General features: G+C 34.0%; 1 protein-coding gene across 7 annotated transcripts in view; it reads right to left on the bottom strand.

Moving 5' to 3' along the window:
* Positions 1-1,471: 1,471 nt before the first annotated feature.
* Positions 1,472-26,413, bottom strand: part of LOC111505585 (T-box transcription factor bifid) — a 658,624-nt gene continuing 633,682 nt past the window's right edge. For 5 of the 7 annotated variants that reach the window (XM_074170651.1, XM_074170650.1, XM_074170654.1 and 2 more), the window contains 4 exons: positions 25,214-25,360; positions 13,066-13,142; positions 3,930-4,123; positions 1,472-3,791 (listed from right to left, as the gene is read on the bottom strand). In XM_074170651.1, coding sequence (XP_074026752.1) covers positions 3,061-3,791; positions 3,930-4,123; positions 13,066-13,142; positions 25,214-25,360 — 1,149 coding nt within the window. In that variant the 3' untranslated portion in view covers positions 1,472-3,060. The remainder of the gene's footprint in view (positions 3,792-3,929; positions 4,124-13,065; positions 13,143-25,213; positions 25,361-26,413) is intronic. The other 2 variants (XM_074170655.1, XM_074170652.1) reach the window with 1 other exon arrangement.

The raw sequence follows: 26,413 nt of genomic DNA on the forward strand, positions 1-26,413 counted from the left end.
ATGTTATTATCCGTGTCAATTATATAAATATTGCCTATCTATTAATGCATCTGAATCTGATGGCATGCTCTTTAGTAGAACAGCTGCGAGAAATCGTAGTTTTGGCCTCATCAATATTGTAATAGATGGAACAGAACTCCCTTGGAAGTTGTTACAAAAATCTTAGGCCTATATCTTGACAACAGTTTTCGTTCAAAAACACACATTTCGCAAATTCTGGAACGGGGTTAGGCAAATTTCATTCCAACAGAGCATTTCTGAATAAAAAAAGTAAAATTATACTCTGCGATGCTTTAGTTCTTTCACATTCCAATTACGCAGACGTGGCGTACGGTCCGGGAATTTTGAAGAGTAAGGTTCATTACGTGTACGAGGAAACGAGAACACATTTCCCGTCTGTTTGGGGATGTGGATTGGTTGAATATGAAATCTAGAGAGAACATTTCATTCTGCAACATTTTTTCAAAAACTCCTCAAAAAACTCTCTTATCTTTTCGATAAAATATCCGTTAGAACTGACGTACACCATCTTAACTTGACATTCAGGACACATTTAACAATACCACAACATAAAACTTCTCTATTTAGCTGATATATTACTTGCCATATTGCCTACTCATATAATCGGATACCCATTGAATATAAACCTCTGCCATTAGGAAGCTTCAAACGAAAGATAAAAACATATCTTCTTACAATAAATAGAGTCAACTATAAGTGTTTGACAACCTGATTTAGATCAATAAGTAATTTTTTGTACCCATTTGTATTTTCTATAATATTATTGTTGTTTAAAATTTATAATAATAATAATAGTTCTTTCGAAATTGTTTGCATTTTTTTAGTTGCCTCTGCTTTTTCGAAATCAAAGGTTTGTTTAAGGAAATAGTCACGTGATTGAAACTTTGCACCAGTCATGTTGAAATTTTTATAGCACATTTTCAATTTCTCTCTAAAAATGTCCGTATGAGTAAAAATTTATCAGGAAAGTTGAACTCCATGATGAGTTTGTTATGTATACATGAATTGATGACAATTAACCGAACTTGTTTTTTAAAATAAAGGGGATATCTGTCAAAAATAAGCAAAACGTTAACTTTATCCTAGATAAAGTTTGCATAAAATTTGGCATATGGATATAAAATTGCCGTAGACACAACTTTTTCAAGTAACTTTTTGTTAAATTCGATCTAGAAATGCACTTTTTCGATTAAAAAAAAAAGTTGAATTTGACAAACACTGAACGTCAGTGGGTCGCAGTTGGCTGCATGCTATAGGCAGACTTCATTCGCCAACCTAAATGATGATGATGAAAAGTATGAACTTCAACTTTAATTTCAAATTGAAAAGGTTATATTTTTAGCACAGGTTGACTTTGTTTTCCATTCAGTTTTAATGATAAACGGAAGCCCATTGTATTGCTGCTATAAATACATAAATTAGTTGGTTAGGGTAGATGAATCAAAATCAGTTTAATGTTCATATGAATATTATTTTTATTCTTAAATTATACGACATATACACAAGACACTTGACATTTGCTACTTTCAATATTTTGTTTGAGTAGTACCAACACGAACAATTTGAAACTAAAGTACAACATAAATAATAAATATTCTCTTTTCTTCCTCAATATCATTGGCACTACTCAACGTGAACATAAAAGCGTTTATACAGAATCTTCAGAAATAAACAAACTATTTACACAAAATGGTAGATACACCACAGAAATTGCAACTTTTTGTAAATCAAGTGAGCTTGACTGTATTTTTCTCAATAATCTTTTAATGATCATTGGGATGTAAAATTGTCGGAATAAATTACCAATTAAACTCATGTAAAGTTATAATATACAGTGAATGATAATATACAATTTACATATCTTTGTAACACAAGAACAGTTATGTACACTCTTAAGTTTACAAGCATTATTTACAAATTTGAAATACCCAAAAAAGGAACAAAGTATAGGTTCGTACGTTCAAAGAGTACAGTCTATAAAATCACTCTAATGGCACTAAAAATTATAAAATACCAGCTACTGTTTATAAGCTATGAGTTTTCATTGAGAGAAATATACACCGCTTTGTGGAATAATATTGTAATACAAATTCCCCAAGAATGTAGGAGTTTTGTGACTTGCAAGATAAACTGAACGAAATTACGTTGGTTGATTAAAGAGTTTCAGAACTATAAAATCTATTCTTTGTCTTCATTTTCATTTTAAATTGGAAAATGAATTGTTATGATTTTTCCAATAAGCGATTTGTATATGCATCTCTTCCATACCATACAACGTGAAGAATGTGGTATAACTTTTAGTGCCTGGAACTAAAAATAGGAGCACCAATAAAAATCAATCAAAAATAACTGCGGTATTCAATAAGTCATTGATTCAAATACACATATTTTGTTTTTGTACTTGATGAGTTTAGGAAAAAGCAGTTCGACTCGGTATTATACTAACTTGTGGAAATTATATATTCAAATCCTTTAGAGCAATATATAACTCCTCAAATTTATATTTTACAAATTTCCATTCGATTAGGGAACATGATTAATGAGCTTCATATTTATTGCAAAAACACCCCGTATACAAAGTCTTCGCTAATTCCGAAGTGATTCATCAGAAAAAATGTTTCGAATTGGCGAAAACCCTGAAGTTTACCGACTCTCAACATAACAGAAATACCCTGGTAACAGTGTTACATCTCCTCACGGGTCTATCACAGGTCCACTATGTCAGTCACCGTATGTTGCATCAGGAATGGAAATACTGCGCAATAGAAATTTCCAAACTCGATAATTGATTTGGAATATTAACAGGTCGCCATGGAATATTTTAAATAATCATCCTAGGTAAAAATAGGACCGTTTTTAGCTAATTGTCAATTACCATTGTCTAATTTCATGGCAATCCGTTCAACTTCGGTAACACAGAATTTCTTCGAAGGATCAACTTTGGAAAGCCTTTTTTTCTTAAGAAATCTAATTAATTGAGAGTCGTCGAATTAATATATAAAGTACGGTTGAACAAAACAGTATGGCTCCTTAAGATCACTATTTATCACTCAAACTCTCGCTCTGTTTCACGTCGAGACCATTCACCATTTTTTCTATACTCTTCAGATCACTTGGCGAGCTCGCGGATTCCGGTTTTGGTGAACTCGTATTTGGTCTCATCGGCGGGGAGAGCGAATTTGCCCTCATTTTTCCCGAGGGGGAATTACTGAGGCTTCTTGTGTGAGAGCTGGGTGTGACGGTTTCGAATGCACTGCCCAGAGGTGACGAACTCACTCCCGTCGTGGAGTTGGGGAGGGTGTAGGGAGTGAAACGATGCCCCCCTTTGAGGTGACCGTGCAGAGGAGAAGTAGGCGACAAGTGGTGTCCGTGAGGATTTGGATGAGCTAGGTTTTGGTAATGGGAGAATAGTGCGGGATGCTGAGCTGCAAGCGCTAGCTGCGCGTTGAAGAGCAAACTGGGATTCATTCCAGGGTTATGCGCACCAGTGAAGAGACTCAAAGGAGGGCCAAAAGGTGAGTGCCCCGCTGCACCTGGATACATGCCATGTGGGTAAAGGTAGGGAAGTAAATGCGGCGGCGGGTGAATAGGAGGACCAACACTTATGTTAGGGGAGGGGTATTCGCCAGAAGGATTTGAAGGACCGGCGGAAGGATCTTTGGGAGAAGAAGGCCGTGGTCGGAAGGCGGTACTGCCAGGAGACTCCGAGCAGCTGCTCTCGGAACCAGAGTCGTCGTGGAGCCGTCTGCGAATCGAGTCATCTTCCGCTCCTGAAAAAAAAAGAAACCAATGAGTCTACTATGTTAATACACAGCATTAATTAGTTATCAGTAGTTTTTTGTAATCGACGATAAAAAGTCGTTCGATACTGTGCAATCAATATAGCACAATCTTTATGTAATAGCTACCTGAATGGTTCATAGAGGACGCCACAGGAGTAGATGAATGCAGGGACGGTCTCGGACTATCCGCTGTTCCGACCACGTCTAATTCAGAATCGTCGGTTTTGGAGACGGTGCTGCTATCAGCTGACATTCGAGCTGGTAACGGATGTGAAGTCTTGTCGTCAGAATGCCTTTGAGCCAGCATAGCCTGCCTGTAACAATAGATAGAATAAAATTATTAGATATTAGTTCCGAAACTCAAAATAATAGCAGTGCAATTTCGAAATAAAAAAATAATAAATCACTTCCGCTTGCGCTTGCCTAAATATGACATTTACTACTGATGGGAAACTAGGTATTTCTGATTTTGAATCTGATCGGTTTTATGTAAAACAATAAGAATTAAACTGTTGAATAAAAGTAATGATGAATATTACTGGAGTTTTTTCCCAACACCGTTATTTTGGTGTTGTAACTCCAGTAATATTCATTACTACACCAAAGGTTCCAAACAGTGCAACACAAGTTATTCTTCTATATCAACTGATATACACAAATCGTTTAAACTGGAAAGTGGCTTCCAAAACTGCTCGCACACTTTAACAAATATTGAGCAACTGATAGGCAAGATGGAGATAACGAAGAAGTTTGGGATTTATAAAATACGCTGTGAAGACGTAACAAAAGGTATTTTGGTCAAACAGGATAGATGATAATGACCCGTTTCAAGAAAGACGATCCCTATATCCGATTTCGTAGACCAGAGGATTCCCACAACATGTAATGGAAAACGACCACAGAGTGAATACTTGAAGATTTGAATATTTTTACCTTCAAAAACTGAAAAAAAACACCAAATTTGAGTAATGATACTTTTCGAGATTTTTTTAAAAATGACGTGGAAGGAAATATGAATTATGTAGTACAGGGTATGTTGTTCTATATCAGTTTGTTGCCATTGTGTCACTTTCTATATGGTTTACATTTGAGAGTTTCCACCTTAATAATTCAGATATTGTTCTATTCTCAATTCATTGTCGATGCTCTAAAAGTTTTGAGTTATTCACAGTATATTATCGGTATTCTTCTTGCAAAATTTCACTGGTCTTGACTCACCGACGTGACTGCATCAAAACAAATTATGTTATAAATGATTTTTTTTTTGTTTATTACTCGTGCTTGATTGGTTATATGTGCATACTGAAAGGATTTTTATCATCATACCTATAGCCACTTAATTTTTTCTTTTCAGGTAAATCGGATAGATATCGGTGGCTGACGAATCAGTATAACTGTTGAGTTGGTGATTGTTCAATTTCATTCTATTATTTTATTAGTTGAATCTATCCATCAAATTCTCTCATGTGATGGGAAATCGTTCTTCACTTTGTTATAGAGAAAACTTTTTTTTAAAACCTCATCACCCCACTCAGATTATGGAAAGTGAATAAAATTGAAAATGTTCCATATTATCCTTATAGTTCAAAAAAAATCTGTTTAAAATCTGTTTTTCCGTTAACCAGCTGTCGCACCCCTACGAACGACAACCCTCAGAAGTCGAAACTTGTGCGAGCTAAGGATCAACGAGGTCTTACCTTTTAACGTGTGATTGTTCCATCATGATATCTTTGATTTACTTTCTTTAAAGAAAAATTCCCAAGTATACATTTTCAACCAGACAGTTTACGATACTGGAGTTACTACACCAAAGACTCCAAACAGTGCATCCACAAGTATTTACGATATTGTTACCATGTAGTTTCTAGAAATGTTCTATTCATGTCTATTAACCAAATAAAATATTCACACTTATCACAATTCATATTCTTCATTTACAACTTGTTTTCACACGTTAGAACAACAAAAAGTAGCTGATGAGAACTATCAATAATATACGAGCTGATAATTTTTAACACTTTTGAGAAAACAACCTTCAAAAACTCAGCATTTTTTGTCTGTGATCCCACAGATCCAGTTTTTCTTCTCAAGTAAAGCTTTCCATCAGCTCCTCCAACTCTAAAGCCAATTTGCGGCATCCGAAACAACAGAATTAAATACAACCCCTACGAAAACCAAACAGTTGGTACAGTAATGTATGCATATCACTTACTGTAAATGCAAATTTGATACACCCACCCGGCCAAGGATCACCCTTTTTGACCTTCTGCAAATGCCACTGCTAATTTGATACTGTTAAGCCGTATTGTCACCCTCTGTGTCTTTATTTTGCGGCCGCCTTTTAATTTAAACTTTTCGGAGAAATAAGAACGTGACAGAGGAATATTTTATCTCGCTGAACGGATAAAAATGCAAAGCGATGCTAGTATGGCCAGTGACGGAGATAAATGGAATGAGAAATACCTACTAGTTTTTTTTTTGGTGGTTTAGTAATGTTATTGAAATGTTGATTATGATAGTGGCACTTGGGTTAGGACAGGTCAGTACAGAAAGTGACTTAGTAATGAATTTACTTTGCATATTGTTACATTAGGGTAAGTTTCATCCATAATCAGAAAAAGTGGTGTAAAGCACCTGTATTAGACACTGAAATGAGCCAGAACAATTCGTACATGAATTGTTACTATCTAATTCATAAAAGCAGTTGATATTATTATTACTATCTGTCTGAATGCGAAAACTACAAAACGGTTTTCACTAATGAACGGAATCATTCAAGAGGAAGGTTTATATGTATGATTCATTGATAGACATGCAAAAGAAGAGTTCGATTACTTTCCATCATTGGCCATAACAAAAAATGACTAGACTACAATTTCTTCTCCATTGGCTGGCCAGGTTTCCCTTAAGCAAAAGAAGATATGATATCAAGAAAAAAGTTGTCAAGTAGAAAGTAACGGGTATCCTTCAAACATAGTGGATGAGTTAATTAGGAAGAGAAATTTGAATCCACGAGTTTTCAGAAAGACTAATTCTCAAAACTGAATATGGAAGTGGCTTTCGAAACTGCTACACACTTCAATAAGTGTGGGGCAGTCCGAAAGGCGATGGAAAAAAAATATCTGGGATTTATGAAATAAACTGAGGATTACGACAGTATGTTGGTCAAACTAATTCGAAAGTTTAGAAATCGAAAAATTTGAAATGAGATATATGACTGGTGATGAAGGTCTCATTCACAACATCCTTTATTCACACTATTATATAATTAGTTATGAAATAGGTGAAGATTAGCTGCGAATCAGGGGGTAAATAACATCTACAACAATATTAAAATGATAGAAATTAATTCAATGACACTCATTTTTTATGGTTATGATTCAACTATAGATGCATTTAGGAACATTGACATAGCTGTAAAAATTAGTCTTTGTCATATCCTGATGATGCTAATTTGTTTAGCGAAACGCAGATCGAGAAACAGTATCTTTGTTCTGGTGTGGAATTAAGTTTTCAAAAGATTCACTAGATATTAAGCTTGCTATACCCATTTTGATTTTTAAATAATGATAATTGGAAAGTTATTTAGACTGATACGATTTAATCCCTACCAAATTGAATACGTTGATTACCATACTGATCACATACTGGGCATTTCATGAACAGTATTAACTCTACTACCGGTGCAAGAGTCGGGTCAGATCGCTGCTAAGAATAAATAAAATAAGTTAAAAAAAATTTGTTCAATATTTCTCTTGAAGATGATCACTTGTTGGTTGAAACACGTGTCGAAGTGTTAAAAATAACGGTTTGGTGTTGAGATAGAACTCCAATAATACTTATTATTTTTTTTAATTATGTTAAACGGTTTTATTGAAAGAAATAATAATAATTTACATAATGTACTGAAAACTAAAAAATTTTTTGGATGGTCTTAGGTAGCAGTCATCACACCACTCTCCACACCAAACTACGGTATTGATCATTGTTCATATCATTATCTACATTATCTACATCATTATCATCTTTTTTTCCAATAAAACCGTTAAACATATTTTTTTAATTATTTTATTTTGGAATTTTTAGTTTCTTCTCATTCTGTTTAGTTCATTTGGTGTCTCAGTATTACAAGGCAATATGTAATCCGCCATTTTGTAGCTGCGGCCATCTTGAATTTGCACTTTTCCGAAGTTTACTACTATTCCACTAGTTAGGCCCAAACAAACAATCAGGACAAGTTAAATACAACCGACTGATTCATGAAAACACACGCCATCCATTATTATACATAGCACTCTTATTTTCTTTTGTGACTTAGGTGCGATTCGAAATTATTATGACGCTGATTCCTAAATGGAAAAAATTACATCGAATGCGGATAAATAGATGCTCTTCTGAAATATTTTTCTGATCAAAATGTGAGCTTGTACTAACCCTCCGTGACAATTCAACCTCTGTCGATTGATTACAGAGGTCGTAACAAGTTTTTCACTAGCGCTCTTCTTTGTTTACATGGAATAGGCAGTGGCGTTGAGAAATTTCATGTTGCATTTAGAGTTCGTTGCATCAATACAAAATAGAAATGATCTTCAAAGTCAGTACGCTTTCTAAACACTAACGAAAGGATTGAATTTTATGGAAAAAGTTTTTCAATAGATACATCATTTCAGCAAATACTATCGACCAAAATGTTATCACCTTTGAAGACAAGTGAATTGTACAATAAGTTATGAAATAGGTGAAGATTAGCTGCGAATCAGGGGGTAAATAACATCTACAACAATATTAAAATGATAGAAATTAATTCAATGACACTCATTTTTTATGGTTATGATTCAACTATAGATGCATTTAGGAACATTGACATAGCTGTAAAAATTAGTCTTTGTCATATCCTGATGATGCTAATTTGTTTAGCGAATTACATCGAATGCGGATAAATAGATGCTCTTCTGAAATATTTTTTGGATGGTCTTAGGTAGCAGAAACCGATGAAACCCACGAATCAAGAGCCACATCTTTTCTCATTCAGAAAATTAGTATTGCCATCCAAAGAGGAAATGCAGCTTCGTTTTTCGGTACTCTCCCTGATTCCAAAAAACTTGATGAAATTTACTTGATTCCTGAAAACCAATTTTATATAGAAAAGAGAGGTAATAAGAAACCACTTAATGAAATTAAAATAAAAGCAAATGAAAAAAATACTTTATCTCAGCAAAATTCTCAAATGGGTTTCAAAGATATTTCGGATTGTTCAGTGATAAATTCTTCAGTCAAAACCTTTGGGTTAAATGGTTTAAAAAATATTGGTAACACCTGTTTCATGAACAGCGTAATTCAATGTTTATCAAATACGAGATGGTTATTGGAATATTTGAAAAAGGATGAATTCATGAAAGATATCAATACTAGTATTTCTAGTATGAAGGGTGCTTTAATAAAATCGTTTGCAGAAGTCATCAAGGAGTTGTGGTCAGAAGATTCTTTTGATAAAGTAGTAAATACAGCCTCCTTAAAAAATCAGATTCAAAGTTTTGCTCCTCGATTCATGGGTAATTCCCATCAAGACGCCCAGGAGTTTCTCCGTTATCTTTTAACGGAGATTGACGAAAAATTGAGCGACAGCGGAAATGCACAAGAGTCATGGCTCACATATTTGAGGATGCATAACTCTAAGATTGTAGATAATTTCGTTGGCCAATTGAAATCCACGATGAAATGCACACACTGTGGATACTCTTCAGTAACATTTGATCCTTTCTGGGATTTGTCTCTCTCCATACCACAAAGAACCGACCAATTGAGTTTGTGGCAATGCTTAGATTATTTTACAAGAGAAGAAACTTTGGATGGAATTGAAAAACCGACGTGTTCGAAATGCAAGGAAAGGAGAAAATGCATAAAGTCCCTATCAATCCACAAGTTTCCCTATATTTTAGTAATACATTTAAAAAGATTCTCTACAACTGAAAATAGAGGCAAATTGAATGATGTCATCGAATTTCCTCTAGAAGGATTGGATATGGACAATTTTGCAGGAGAAAATGTGGCTACTTGTTATAATCTATATGCACTTTTAAATCACAGTGGGACTACTAACAGAGGACATTATACAGCATACTGCAGACACCCGTATACTAGCGCGTGGCACAAATACAACGATTCACACGTGTCACCAATTTCACCAAAGTCGCTTGTGAGTGGAGAAGCATACGTCCTCTTTTATGTAAAGGATGGAACAAAATCGCGCCTTCAAGATAACCGAGGGAAAGTTTAACTTTTAGTTTCTTCAATTTTGTAATTTTTTTTCAACATCTCATTTTTGTAAATTGTACAATCATATAAAAATGGATGTTTGTTGGTTGGTTGGTGAATGATAAACTTCTACATCGCTCAACCGATCGTGATAAAACTTGACATATATAAGTAATGTTTCATAGAGAGGGTTTTTAGGGTATCAATTTTTCTGTAACTCACCACTAGAGGGCGCTGTAGAACAATTTTTTGAAAGCACTGCTTTCATGCTGCGCACACCTAAGTTAGTTGATTCTGATTCTGTCAAAACATTGAAACAGCAGCGATACAGCAACATAGTACTAGTTGTATAATAAAGAAGGATAATTATTCTCCTGAAATTACTTTGAACTGACAGTTGTGACCTCATTTTCTGTCCCAAATGAGATGTTTCACAGCAATTACGACATTCTGAAATAAGGTAGTTTCTATAAAAATATCAAATGATCTAATGAGACATGAATACTCAGATAAAATACTTCGACGTCAGTCTGTCTACTCGAAATTTATTACTAGAGTTGCTGAAAATAACATGTATATGTTTTGAACAATTATGAATTTCGCGTTGGAGTTTCCATTTGGTATTGAAAATGGTGACTGTGACTGCTCATAATTGTAATTGCAAAGTATTACATGGCGCTTGATTTTATCAGTAATTTTTTCAAACGCTCTAGCATTGAGTACGTGTTTATGAATTTGAAGTAGATTGAACAAATATGTTCAAATATTTGGCGTATGCATGCTGCATCATTTTCATTAGAGTTATTCGATATCGAAATAATTGCAAAAAGTGGCATCTAAAAAATGTAAACTCATTAATATTGGTTACAAAAAAGGCGTATGCTATGCCAGCAGAAAAAGTTGCTATCGAATGAAATGTCTGAAATGTTGGCGAAAATTATGTATGGTCCGTTTCAAGATATTTTTTGTCCTGGTCACTTGAAGGGTTGGCTTCAGTAAATGCAGTGTTCATGTACGCGTAAAGACGTGAAAGTAGATTTAAGAATTTGACAAAAAAACTCCATCCTCAATATGAAATGATTTTGTTCTAGATTGTTCGAACCATTACAAAATGACATTCATCGTAATGACATTCATTCGCTCATTTGATTAAATACCTGCCAGAAGTATCTTGTTCAAATTGAAAGGGTCATATTTTTAGGAGTGATTTATTTTTGGGAGAGAAAATGTTTGGTTTTCTACGACTTCGAGAAGCAGCCTTTGCAATTCCAGCGACATGATTGTGCCAAGACATATTGGTGTCCATTTTAACCCCCAATAAACTTATCGGAGCAGAAAGCGGAATTGTATGATTGTGACATTATAATATCCGGTTCGGAGACATTTATCTTTTTAGAGAAAACCGATGCCTGCTTTTTTGTGGCATCGAATTGAACCTGATTGGTTTCACCCCAATTCGAAATTACTTCTATATCCTTATTGAGATATGCAACCTCCTGCTGTCTAGGAAGAAATGCATCCGCAGCCGACGTCCTGGAATCCAAATGGAACGACGGAACAAGTGGTGTTGTTATATTGGATAGGATACATTACTATTGTATCTATTTTTGTAATCTGAATATATATGAAAATTGTAGTATTTCTACAAAATATTGGGGTTTCAGAAGATGCAATCATTTACTAGAATGGGTAGCATATGAGTATTTTCCATATTACATTAACATAGTAAATGTAGCAACAATCTCATTTTGAGGTGGAATCTGGCCATGGCCCCAAAATGTTATCTCTTCATATTTTTTCCCGATGTTACTTAGCATTTTGTATTGGACGCCTCTGATCACCTCAGCTCCTAGATCTGGGCAATTGATACACACGGAGAGAAACTAAGCGTGGGGTGCACAATTTCGCAGACGAAGGGTCGAACAAAGGGTGGCGATCCTGGAGAATTATAACGGGGTTAATTGACCGACTACTACGATAATGACAGTTGGTAACCTTTTCAAGTATCGCAGACCAAATAGCGCTGCATGGCGTGGCACTGACTCATAAACCATCATAGATTTATTGCTCGGAATTAGGAAATTATTAATTAAAGAAACGTGGGGTGCTACATTTCATGAATCTCTATATGCACATGCATAGAAGTAGTAATTTCTTTATCAGTGGAGAATAAAAAAAAATCTAGAATAAGTGTATTTGGTGAAGTTGTGAATAAATAAATAATAATAATAATAATGTGTCTTTATTCTGATCAATCAATGTAAATGGAATTTCATATTCAATTTATTCTTACTCCTTGCATTGAGAACTTTTCATTTTTGAATTTTAACATTCTAACGTTGAATCACTCCTCTTTGAAAACGAGATGTCTAAGACTGTGACAAGTAACAAAATCAGACGTTTTTTCCGTTTTTGATCGGAAAAATACATTATATCTATGTATCTATCCTTGAATTTCACATCAAAAATGATCTTCAATGTCACGTTTCATGGGCAATGTCAAAGTAAACTATTTGTTAATAAATGTGATCTGACATCAGATTATGGAAAATTTATCCTCCAATATCAGTAAAAGAACGTTTTGAAGTAGGCATTCTTAACTCGATCTAAATGTTTTAATCATTTAATACTGAGTTATCCAAATGAAATAACTTTTAGTTTTTTTCCATGTCTGATTGACATAGAATATTATAGTAATATAGATGGTTATGATGAAAGCTTAATATTTATTTAACAAAAAAGTACTCTGCATTGTCTCATATTCGAGAGTACGTTTCTATTTCTAGTATTGTGTTTGGTTAATAACGAAAAATTATTTTCCGATAGAAACATAACACATTTTTTCATAGATGCGTGATCATGGTGTATTTTTTTTAATAAAAATATTTTGCTAGAATATGCTTCTCAGATAGTTTTCAATAAAAGTGATTTATTGATATCGGTGCACATTTCATAGATAATTTTGCCATAAATCAATGGACTTTGTCATGTTAAAGTTGATACTTACTTTTTCTCCCTCTTTCCTGCTCCAGTATCCCTGAACCCCTTCGCAAATGGATTGTTGTCAATTTTTAATTGGGTGATCTGAAACAAAAATAAGATATATTAAGAGATATTTCAAATGACAATGTTAGACAAAAAGGTGAATGTTCAAGTTGATTCTGCATTTGTAAGAGAACAGATCCAATTGAAGGCAAAGATACTACCGGAAAAGTGAATAACTAAGCTGCAGAGATAGTTTTGAAAATCAACTTTGGTTCGACCAAATTATCCCAAGACCAAATCCAGGTAATAAATAATGGTTTTTGAATGGTGATCTGAAGCCATTTATACTATGCTTACGACTCGCCCTGTTTTCGTTCCTGCTTCGCCCAGAAATGAAGTTTACACATGAATATTCCTTTTTAATCACACCGTCCATTGGTAAAAACTGTGTGAAAATCAATTCTTCAGTGAAAATCAGAAGTGGAACCCTGCTGAAATGCAAGTTGAGAAGAGTGTTTGGGAACAGTGCTTGTTTTGGAATCATTTGGTAGAGTTTATCGCGTTTAAAGAAGTCTTGTTGAGACATTCTGAACATAAATAGAATTATGTAGCATATACCTTCCTCATATTATATATTTCACATCAAAGTTTCTACAGAATTTGTGTACAACGGAACTCATCTGTTCCTTTCAGATGCATTATAAACGATAAACATTGGTTGTAATCTTCTTTGAAGAGATATACATTACAAGTTTATTCATCTATCTTACTCTTTCTATTAATATCTGTTTTGGTTTTACAGTGTACCTCTAATTTCCCGTTACTATCAAACTGAGTGAATTCTATAAAAAAAACTAGAAAGGATTAGAAATGTTGCAACTTTTAAAAAATAATTTGCTTCCTAACATAATCAATTTCTCTGTCTATAATAATGCCCTGATTTTGACCAATTTCTGTTCAAGAGGTAAAGATGGAAAAAGAGTTGAGACAGTCATGCATTCGTAATATTCAAATTCTTGGTTCGATCTTCTTTATTTGTAAACATTAAAGTTCTGATTACCCCATTTGTTAAAGGCTATTTAACGAAGAAGCATTACCAAATGTAAAAATCGCCGGGAAAAGAATTCAAGAAATGCTGTCCCAACCAAAGAATGGAAAGTTCGTAAAATTGGCCTCCCAGCAAGCGGCCATCTATTCGGCAGCTATTATTAATTCTTCTAGGAATCAAATCGAGATTTGTCAAGGCAAAGACGCCGCGATATGGTGAGAGATTCCTTGTTATAATTAGGAGAGGCCTAAATTGAAATAAAAGAGAATATTCCTGGAATTCAGCATTCTATTCGTTGTCATGAGACGACTTTTTTGGAGTTTCTTGTAATTTTATTTGGCACTTAGTGTATCTGATGATCGGTATGGTGACACTGTCCTTGATGTGTCACATTCTAAACTCTAATCATTACTGAGATTCAATAACCAATCATTCAACCTTTCTGATGTATGCAACAGAAAAATATCAAAATATTGCTGGATGAAAATAAAAAATGATAATATCACTTAATTTTTTTGTTATCCATCCAGAAATAATAAACATTTTCAATTCCCAAGCCCACTGTTTCGCGAATGAAGTGCATAATCCTTTTATAAACTGTCGCCCGTTTGGCAAAGCAGAGAATATTAAGTCATCATATTACAACATATCATACAATAATTAACTATCATCACAATCGGGGTGATATAACCATGACAAAAATCCAAAACAAGTAGTATTGTCAAATTCCAGAACGGAAATACTTTTCTCGATGCGCTTTTCACCAACTCGTTTGGCGTCTGTAGAAAATGAAGTAAGCATGATCAATAACTAACATTTATAGTTTACTTCATCTCCTGAAAACGCCAACTTGGTTGGTGGAACGAACGTCGAAAAGAGTATTACAGTAATGGTGTTTGGGAACAGTGCTTGTTTTGAATTTGAATTTCGCCATAGTTGAAGTTAATTTGGAGTTGTGAAAAGTTGTCGTTTCTTGTTTGGAGGTGTGGCGGAAATTTTCATCATTCATTCGAAGTGACAACAGAAATCCAGTATTTGGCAAAGAAAATATAGGCAAACTTCTTTTCGGAAATCGTGTCGCAAATGTATCATGTGTCCTTGAAAAAACTTATCACATTCTCCGTAAATACCAAATACATTCAAACAATCTTCGTGTGTGATTTAATTGCCCCGGCATGATTTATTATTGACAATTTGCAAATGAGATATCGAGTTGATGAAACATATAAGCAGGAAGTGGACAAGAAAGAAAGTAAAATTAATCCAACTAGTTGAAGCTGTCATCAGTATTTTGTGTTCAACGAACTCGTTGAAAACGAAGAAACCATTAGACAGTGAAATAGTTACAGCCATAGAAAAAGCAAATCTACAAGCTGAAACATTTGCGTTACACTTCACAGTCGATTTTCTGGGAAATGCATCACACCAGAATCCACAATGCCGGAATATCTTTTCGACAACGTCTAGTCAGGCAAATTTTGAAACTGCTCAATATCAACAAGGCGTCTGGTCCTGAAGTCCCGTCATCGTACCTAAAAACTGCGCAAATGAATTCGCACCAGTATTTTGCAGACTTTTCAACCTATTTTTCAAGAAAGAGGTTTTACTTCTTGTTGGAAGATTGCTCGTATTCAGCCTATTCCAAAAAAAATAGCAAGAAAAATCTTCCAAATAACTATAGACCAGTAGCTTTGCTATCAATGATATCAAAAATCATGGAGAAAGCCGAAAACCACTATATCTTCAAATATTTGGAGGGCTTCAACATAATGAGCCATCATCAATATGGCTTTCGGAAACTAAGATCAACAGGCGACCTTCTATCGTATGTCACCCATATTTGGAATAACGCAATCGAGAAACGTCCTTTGACCGTGTGGGGCATGAGGATTTGCTGGACAAACTTCGATGGTATGGCTTGTCGGATAATATTTGTGTATGGCTCTCCAGCTTCCTGATAGAACGTTCCCTGCAAATGGCTGTCGATGGATGTCTCCGAATACTTTTATCATCAACGCTGGTATTCCCCAGAAATACATATTGTCTCCAACCCCTGTCTTTATTGTATATAAACAACTTTTCGAAAAAACCAACCACGGTTGTCTCGTCGTTCCATCTGGATTCCAGGACGTCGGCTGTTGATGCACATCTTCACCGACAGCAGGAGGTTGCATATCTTAATGATGATCTAGAAGTTATTTCGAATTCGGGTGAAACTAACCAGGTTCAAATCAATGCCACAAAAACCCAGGCATCGGTTTTCTCCAAAAAGATAAATGTCCACGAACCGGATATTATAATGTCAGGACAGACAATTTCGCTTTCTGCGGCGATAAGTTTGTTGAGGGTTAAAATGGACACCAATATGTCGTGGCACAATCATGTCGCTGGAATTTCAAAGGCTGCTTCTCAAAAGATTGGAACACTGTTCCAAACCAGCCTGATTGGAGACGCGAAAATCTACTCACCAGATATCATGCGTCAGGCATATGTTTACAACATGAAAGCGAGACTAATTGGAATTTCACTCATTTCGATTAGTCTCGCAAAACACCTGAAAACAACTTGTTCAAAACTATTATCAAGGATATCGTGATAATGAATAACGTGAAACTGAATAATACAAAACTTCCAAACAAAATTCAACTTCTTTTTATTTTGCTCACAAACGAAAAATGTCACTTGGGAAATGAGACAAATTTCGCTCTCCGATCATTCTACATTTTTAGATACGGTCAATCAGAAGTCGAATAATCGAGTGTTTCAGGAACTCACTAAAACTTTTTTGAAATGACGATCTTTTTTTCACGATCGCTTGCTGTAGATCGTTATTCACTTGCCACATTCATTATTTCCGTACCAAAGGTTGAATTTCCTCGAAACTATAATTGAGTGCCTCAGTAAGAGGAGGAGCATGCTACAAAATCAACTTTTTGAGAAAATGAAGGTTTTATTAGAATGAGTTAAACATATACTAAATGTTTATTCATTTTGAAAATTATAAGAGTATGGCACACTTCCAAGTATTTCGTTTTATGGTCCATAGGTAGCAGCACGATCCGGAAATATTAAAACAAAAAAAGAACAATTCGTATGATATATCCCCTTCTCTTACTCATATACTAATTTGTTTGTGAAACTTATTGACACTTTTATAAGGTTTTTTGTTGGTTCTGTTGGCAGTGAACAAAATTTAACTAGAAACTAACGCTTATTTTAAAGATGTGTCCTTTACACTGTAATTAGTCACTAGTCTTTTAGTATTTTCACTGTTTTTCCTACATAGCATAGCATAGACCATGTGTGCCCTTCTACTCTCTTCTGTAACTGGGTATTTTGTCAGGGCACCAGAGGACAATCTTGAAACAAAATGCCTTTTTCTCGGAACATTGTAAACAACGTCAATTATTTTAGCGTTACTTTGAGTAAGTAGCAGGAATGATCTTCCTTCGAAGCCTATCACAGATGAGCAAATTCATAAAAAAACTCATTATTACAGTTTATTGTATGATTTTCACTATAAATCATACAATTGGCAAATTCATAACTTTACAGTCGTCTTTAAATGATACTACAAATATACTATTTCTTACTAGAACTTGAAAAACCATTAATGTTTTTCTAGTTGTCTAGTTGAATTTAGCTTTGGCAAGGTCTCGAAATGCAACATAATTTGTATGTCTCTTCTATAGATACTTTCACGAAAAGTGTTCAAGTGATTTGGCACATTTGATTCCACCAAGACCGGTACATATCAGAAATACACCTGGAACTTAACTGCTTGAGAACTTTCCCGTTTAGAGAACTGCGTTAATGTGGAATAAACTTCCTGACAACGTTTTTCCAAATGGATTTAGTGTCCAGCGGTTCAAATCCAATGTTCAAAACAAATTTCAGATTCAGGTCAATAAAAAATAGGGTTATACCAATAATGATGATTATTTTTCTAAATTGACTACAAAATCAATGAAGTAGAATAATATGTATGACTCAAAATAATCCTCAAATTGATTCAATAATTTCCAAATACATTCATTTGAACGTAATACACAAGAAAAATGTATGTTCATCTTGTGCAGTTCAAACGAGGAATAAATTAGTTATTCATCCACTTCTTGGAATATGTTGGCTCCTACAATTTGAAGCGGAGAATATCCATTAGTGGCTGAAATATTATTATATATATAAGGATAGGATATATATTCAGGATAGGATTTCTATTGTCGTAAAGATATATTTGGAAGTTTTTCTTCCTATCATTCAGATTATAATAAAAACATGAAGGCTTTGTTTTATGAATGAATATATTTTTTCCATGTTTTTGTTTATATTTTGAATTTTATTCAGGACTTTCTTATCAAATTGAAAAGCTTTTGCTTAAAATCATGATTGCTTCTTCATTTTATTCAACTGATTTGGATAGTTATAAGCCTCAACACACTTCAGAACTTGTACATTTAGAAACGAATTCAGTTTTACTTTTCATATAGAATGCTAAAATTCGAAATAAAATCAGTTCTTTGCGATTAATTTTCAAATAACATTAAAAAGTTCTCATGATGTAATGATTTTCATTATTTGCCGGATCAACCGAAAATCATAACAGTATAAACTAGTAATTGATGCTCATGAACATGTGAACGATGACCATAATAATTCACAATATTATTCGCTTTCGATTCAATTCATAAAACACTTATATAGCTTTATTAAATTTGATAAATGTTTTTGTGCAGAGAGATATTGGTACAAAAATGATGTCGACTAACTATAATTTTATAATAATTGTCGAGTTTGTGTAAATTATGGAAGCTGTTATCGCTATATAAGCAAAAACAAGCTCATTAGTACTTGAATGTTACAACAAATCCTAAAACAGCAGCTGCCCGAACAAATTACTGTTATTTATGGAATGAAATTATTGGAGATAGCATTAGTAGCAGTTATTTTTGAAGGCGTGTCCAACAAATTGTTGATAATTGTGACAATCTATTGAGAGTACGAAAACGCTCTTTCAACACAGGTATACTCAAATCGAAAGTTACGATTACGATATAATTATGATGACACGAGCACTTTTTATATTCCTATTTTAGAGAAAGGCTGAGAAATGCTTGGGGCGTGACTTGGGTACTTCCACTTACTCTCTCAGTATGTTTTCGACAACCCAAATCTTCAAGACAATTTAATAATTTGAAACTATAGACTATTCGAAAATTCTCTTATTGGACATATTTCTCCAGACAACAAACTTGGAAACTTCCACCTTCGATTACATCACAGATACTTTCAGACGGGGTGATTATGATGAATAACGAAAACATTAACTGAAATTGAACAAATTACTAAAAAAATCCTCTTAGATGGATGGAAAATAGGTACCACTATTTGGTTTGCTTCACTCACTCAATCGTCCGTTATGTGAACATGTGTTTCTAACCCGTGTTAGAAATCACACGTTAAAAGGTACGACCTTGTTAGTCCTTAGCTCGCACAAGTTTCGAATTTCGAGAGTTGTCGTTCGTAGGAGGCGACAGCTGGTTAACGAAAAAACAGATTTTAAACAGATTTTTTTCAACTTCAATATGATCTGTATCACGAGAATACCATTGTTTGTCAACTTCTTGCTTCAGGTAACCTCACAAGAAAAAATAAGGCAGAGTGAAATCAGGAGACCGAGACGGCTAATATTTCCGTAAGATATTTTTCAACTTTCCTTGTTGAATGAGGGACACCATCATACTGGTACCACAAATTATGCATTACGTTAGACACATTGACTAGATCGCACGCCTCAGTTTGCAATGTACACATTCGACCAGAAAACTTTTTTAACTTTTGTGTCATGACATTTCACATGACAATAGCTGAATTTTATAATATTGAATAAACTATAGATGACTAGTTGTTGCCCGCGGCTTTGCCCGCGTAGAATTTGGTTTGTCACATTGAGTTTCGTGACAGATAAATAGTTACAATATTTTTTTTAATAACCGATAACCTCAGGTTTCCAACTTCAAAACTGACGAAATTCAAACAATCTTTGAACCCCTACTTTTCCCCCTACGGGTTGGAAATTCCTAATTCCCTTTTTTATGCTCTAGGTTTAGTAGCTTCTGCTGTACGTTTTCACTATAAAAATACAGTAACTGAAAAATATGCCAACCGCACTAAGTAATGAATAGCTTCGAGAATCGAATTATGTTACCTATAAAGAAATTAATAAAACTAACACAACCGTCAGCGACGTCTGCCCTCACGCGTCTGCCCGTATTCGGGTCGCGTTCTCGGTGATGGCGCTTCATTGCTTAGACCGCCCCTCCACCCCTGCACATCGTCCCCCGTCGTCTTACAGTAAACGCGACGCATAATGGCTCACTACGTGATAACTTTCAAACAATTGTATCAATTTTCATAAGAATTCGACAGATATTCTAAAATGTACATTGTGAAAAAGTATCCAATTCAATTGTATCCATGGCTATATATTTATTCTATCGCGAACTTCAATTTAGAACTATTTAAGATATACAGTCTTACGGTACATTATCTGCATGTAACTCCAACGGTATGGGCAGCGCACGCCAAGATAGCTCTCAGGGTGCAAGAATTTTTTCGACTTACTTAATACTTATCGTTATATTATGACCGAAATTACACTAAACCTCAGTAAATTTTAGCATATGTAGCCTATGTAAATCCGTTCAGTCGTTAAGGCGTGAAAGAGCCACAAACATACACACATACATACATACATCCTCACAAACTTTCACATTTATATTAGTAAAGATAAAAAAAAATGTTAAGTTTGGAATATGTTTTTCCGTTAACCAGCTATCGCACCCCTACGAACGACAACCCTCAGAAGTCTAAACTTGTGCGAGCTAAGGACTAACGAGGTCTTACACTTTAACGTGTGATTCCTAACAAGATAAACAATTAATTATTCAAGAGTTTTACAAAGAAATAACAAATGTAGTCACGAAAGGTGACCTATTCATCACTGGAAAGATTGCATGTTACGCTTTTTCTAACAGTTTTGAGGATAATGTAATCGACAGTTACTCCATTCTTAGGCAAACGTGAAAAGACTGTAACCATTGCAGAGTATAACTAACTTATGTTGAGGTCCTCAGAAAGGTATTTTTGATAGATTTATGTGTTTCAGTTAAACAAGTGATACAGAGGTTAATTTTCCTAGGTATTGGAAAGATACACTCCTTTCTTGATCCTTGATCTTTCGAGAGTACAAAATTATGTACCAAATGATTCTCCACTTATACTTCAAACTGCTGCTGTTATAGAAAAACCTTACAAAAACTTACTCGAGACTTGAACTTTTGATTACATAATGTTTCCCAATATCCTTCAGCTCATATATTACCAATAAAAAGTATTGAACTAATAATTCCTATCAGAATTGTTTTCATTTACAAAACAGGGCTCTGTGACAGTTCGTTTATTCGAATCTGCAGGACTGAAAGCGTAACACTAGGAGGCTGAATGCTACTATTTGTATAGTTGGCAAAATTGAATATCAGATCTCAGAGTCATAGTTGAAAGTAGATGTTTTGCTTGAAGAAGACTGAAAATTCATCCAAATGTACCTACGAATGTGTTTTCAGAAATAAATGAAATTGACAATTTGAATCTCGGTGATAAATCCAAGTAAATTATGTTAGACCATTTGCAAATGAAGATGTAAGTACGTATTCAGTATATTTTGTTGTTATTCGTACATATAATCCAGGATTTTTAACGACTTCTAGAAGAGAACATATTACCAGCTGAAAATTTCACAAGAATTAACATTTTTCTTATAATAAACACATAAATTATCAGAGATGATAAATTTCGAAAATGTGATGAAATATATTTTGAAATATCGATAACCTAGATACCAAAATGAATATTTGAAGTACTGGTCTGTATATATAGATGAAGTTGCCATCAACATTCAAGAGGCTTTGTGTCCTGTTGAATCTCAATCCAAAATATCATTTCAGTATATCTCTGAAAATACTTCAAATAGGTGGCAGTTTTTTAATAGATTAGTCTGCAAAGATGGCTACTCCAAACATCAACCGTGAAGTCAATAATGCAATCTTACATACTTGTTGTTGAAAGTATTAATACTCGCATGTAACAGCAAAAACTATTATCGTTGGTAATATACACTCATAACTCATATTAATATAGGTACGAGATAAAATATTGTTCTGCAATAGATAAATTGAAAGTAACATTAAGAATAATAAGTTGTTTCTGTGAATGTGTGACACGACAAGTGCGAACGTCTATACGGTGCGCTAAAATAATTAATCTTGATGTGGAGCCGTAATCAACTGTAATTATTAACTTTTACAGAAATAAACTGCAATTATTATTATATAGATCGTATAGTAATGTTAGTGTTTATTTAAAGATTATTACCCGTCACACCTTATAAACAAGTTTTCAAAAGCAGTTTTACAGGAGACATTTTTCACGTCGAGAGCAACAAACATAAGCATTGGTTAAATTGTGAACGACCAGTTAGTCACTGATAATATAATTTTTACAACTTCTTATATAGTTCCAGATACGTTATTTTCAAATTGAAACTCACATCGAACATCCGATATGTTCATTGGGAAGTAGAATAGAATGAAAAAAAAATTAAAATATATACAGTGTGACCCATTTTTAATGGAAACACGCCCCTAAAATTTGAAGTTGTAAACCGATTTTGATAGTTTTCTTTTGAAATGTCAAGTACTAAAAGGTCTACCTTGGGACAAAATTTGAAATGTTTATTAAATTTTCAGGGCATACTACGATATTTTTTTCTTAGTCGAAAATCGGGATTTTTTATTCGCGATTTTTTAATTGAATTTCAATTGAAAAAATCACTACGCCACTGGATTCAGAGTGCCTCTAAACAGGTGTGACCAAAATTTCATGAAAAAATATTCATTATCAACAAAGTTATGACAACTCAAAAATTCGAAAACTCACACAGCTAACAGTTACAAAAAACACCCTATATCAACAGATATAGCCATGAGAATATTTTTTTATGATTTCAACAATAAAGTGCCGCCAGATGAATAAGAAAACAAATAGCGTAAATATTTTTAATGAAAATAACGGAATTATATTCAAGTTTTCACGCAAATTAACTAAAACTAAGACCTAATATTTCAATTTAAATCTTAGTTGCCATGGAAATGATATTACAGTTTGACACTTGTGAAAGATTCAAGTGTACTATTGTCAACAATATTCACCTTACAGTTCTTTGAATTATTTTGTGTCATGGCTGCAAGATTGAGCGTAAGAGAGAAAATTGAAATTGTACGCCTTTCGGGAGATGACGTTAGAAGTGCTAGAGAGGTTTGTAGAGTATTTAATGAGAGACATCCAGATCGTTCTCGTATTAGCTGCGGTACGGTAAATAAAATAAATAAAATATTCAATGAAACTGGTGCAGTATCAAAAATAATGTTAAAAAGTAATCCTGTACAAAGACGAAACAGGAATGACAGGAATGGGCAGCGAATAATCCTAACTGGGTAATAAACTGTAAAAGCCAGTATTTCCAAAAAATCAAAGTCTGGTGTGGGATATTGAACGAACGAATTATTGGTCTTTTCTTTTTTGAGGAAAACATTAATGCGTAGAGGTTTCTAGAATTTTTAAACGCAGAGTTTTGGGATGCTATTCACGAGCTGCCAATCAATGAACGATCAAATTTAATTGTCCAGTTAGATGGGTGTTCAGTTCATTATGCCAGAGCTGTGAGGCAATGGCTTAACGAACATTTTCCAAACCGATGGATAGGCCGTGGTAGTCCGTTTATAGAGTGGCCACCCTGATCTCCAGACCTCACAGTTTTGGTTTTTTTTCTCTGGGGACTTCTCACACAAAAGGTTTACAAAAACCGCTCAAGAGATAGAAATGAACTTTGTGCAAGAATTCGACAGGTATGTGCAGATATTAGCCCTCAAGAACTATGGAACGTAATCAGAAACATTCGTAAGCGCTACGACACATGTATCGAAATACGTGGTGGATTAGTAGAGGCTACTAGAATATGAGTTAGAATTAATTGTTGCACTGAATCGAAACATTTCAATAATTAGTTATTAGTTACGTTTATTGAAATTTTTTGCTTCATTGTTAGTTGAATTGTGTGAATGTAATTCCGTTATTTTCATTAAAAATATTTACGCTATTTGTTTTTTTTCATCTAGCGTCACTTTATTGTTGAAATCATAAAAAAATATTCTCATGGCTATATCTGTTGATATAGGGTGTTTTTTGTGACTGTTAGCTGTGTGAGTTTTCGAATTTTTGAGTTGTCATAACTTTGTTAATAATGAATATTTTTTCATGAAATTTTGGTCACACCTGTTTAGAGGCACTCTGAATCCAGTGGCGTAGTGATTTTTTCAATAACAAAATTGCTAATAAAAAATCCCGATTTTCGACTAAGAAAAAATATCGTAGTATGCCCTGAAACTTTAATAAACATTTCAAATTTTGTCCCAAGGTAGACCTTTTAGTACTTGACATTTAAAAAAAAATATTAAAATCGATTTACAACTTCAAATTTTAGGGGCGTGGGTCACACTGTAGATGTGCAGTTACAGCGGCGCTCATCAGAAACATTATCCAAAAACGTTTCATTAGACAAAAACATACCCTGATTAACGTGTATCCATATTAACAAAATATTGCTAATACGAAATAGACAGAGACAATCACAATGAATACAAAGAATAGCCATTTTAGGCGGAAAGAAAATATTGTAACTCATTACCACAGAACATTCTCTTAATTTCAGAAAAATAAATAAAAAATAGGACTTTTTTCTGAAAGTCGTTGAATTTCTGTCAACAATTTGTGAAATTTGATGTATCATAAATACATATGTATTTATGATATTTTAAAAAAAATTGAAACTTGAAACCAAAAATTAGTTCAAGAAGAAGTGAAACAGGAAAGATTATTCTTCCTTCAATTCTTTGTCATGAACAATATTTGTGTGCAGTCATATATGTATATTGGTTTACAAATAAATATACTTCATTTCCTGCTAGGGATTACTATTATCGGGATACGTTGAATAAAAACTCACCTTTTCATTTTGATAAGCGGTGACGGCAATGAACTCGGTTTCCTTGAAGACGTAGGTTCGAAACGTTGAGTAGGGAAGTTTGAGAATATCATTCGCCCTCACCAAATGAAACCTTGGTTGGTATTTGTGCATTGAATTCAATATCGTCTGAAATTAAAAAAAAATATTGAGAATAGAATCAGAAAAATTTGTTGGAGTTCTATTTGATTGAAGAACAATAAAGAAATACACATCGAATACACCATTTTTCAACCTAGTGGGGTATTTGATAGGTGAAAAAGTTCATTCTTGATAAAGTTGAACAAATTATGTTCTATTTTTGAATATGAATCCATTACATTTATAGTAGTACATATTCGCTATGTGGACGGTGGTAGCCCTATGGCCAAACGATCGATTTTCACTGCATATCGTTCAGCCCGAGCTAGAAATCGCAAATTAAAAAGTAAGACCCCGTTAACCTTCGCTCGCACAAAATTCGTTTTGAAAAAGTTTCTTTTTCTAGGGGCGACAGCTGGTTGGAGAAGAAACAGAATTTAACAGATTTGTTTGTATTTACTTCATATTAGGAATAAAACAGTAACTTTATAAATTTCATACCAAAATAATATAGGTGAGAAGCATCATTTTTTAAATTTTTCACTATGATCTCCAACCATCACCATGGCTGAATCATTATTGTTATCTTCACAATGTGAATTGAAAGGAATCAAACCTAGGTTTTTCTAAAAAAAAAAATCATAACGAAATGCAAAAATATGTCGAAAATATATTATATTGTATTCAAAAAAGTAAAAACCTCCCGTTAAAGTGTGTTTTTTGAATACGTAACAAAATGCAATACTCCTGGACTGCTAATAATGATTATTGAGGAAGGAATACTTTTGACGGCATGTGAGAAAATATCAAGGTTTGAAATATATCTGGTTTTATGGTTGATGAAAAACAAATCTTTAACAATTATATGGTGAATAGAACACTATCGGCAACTGAACTGAACTTTTCGTACGTCCGTAATATTTTCTATTCTATTTTAAAAAACTTCATTGGATACTGGAGTTTATCTGCCGTATGAAATTGGTATTACTTTCATTAGATCAAGTTTTGAGATTTTGAATTTTCTGCATATTTCTGTTTCAATTGAAAAATCTCAATCGACCACTCCGCTCCTGTCAGGCTCTATCGACTGAGGTAATTGAA

Source organism: Leptinotarsa decemlineata, unplaced genomic scaffold (assembly GCF_025532065.1).
Source record: "Leptinotarsa decemlineata unplaced genomic scaffold, Ldec_3_MD MMD2_P_RNA_scaffold_9, whole genome shotgun sequence".
Classification (NCBI taxonomy): Eukaryota; Metazoa; Arthropoda; class Insecta; order Coleoptera; family Chrysomelidae; genus Leptinotarsa; species Leptinotarsa decemlineata.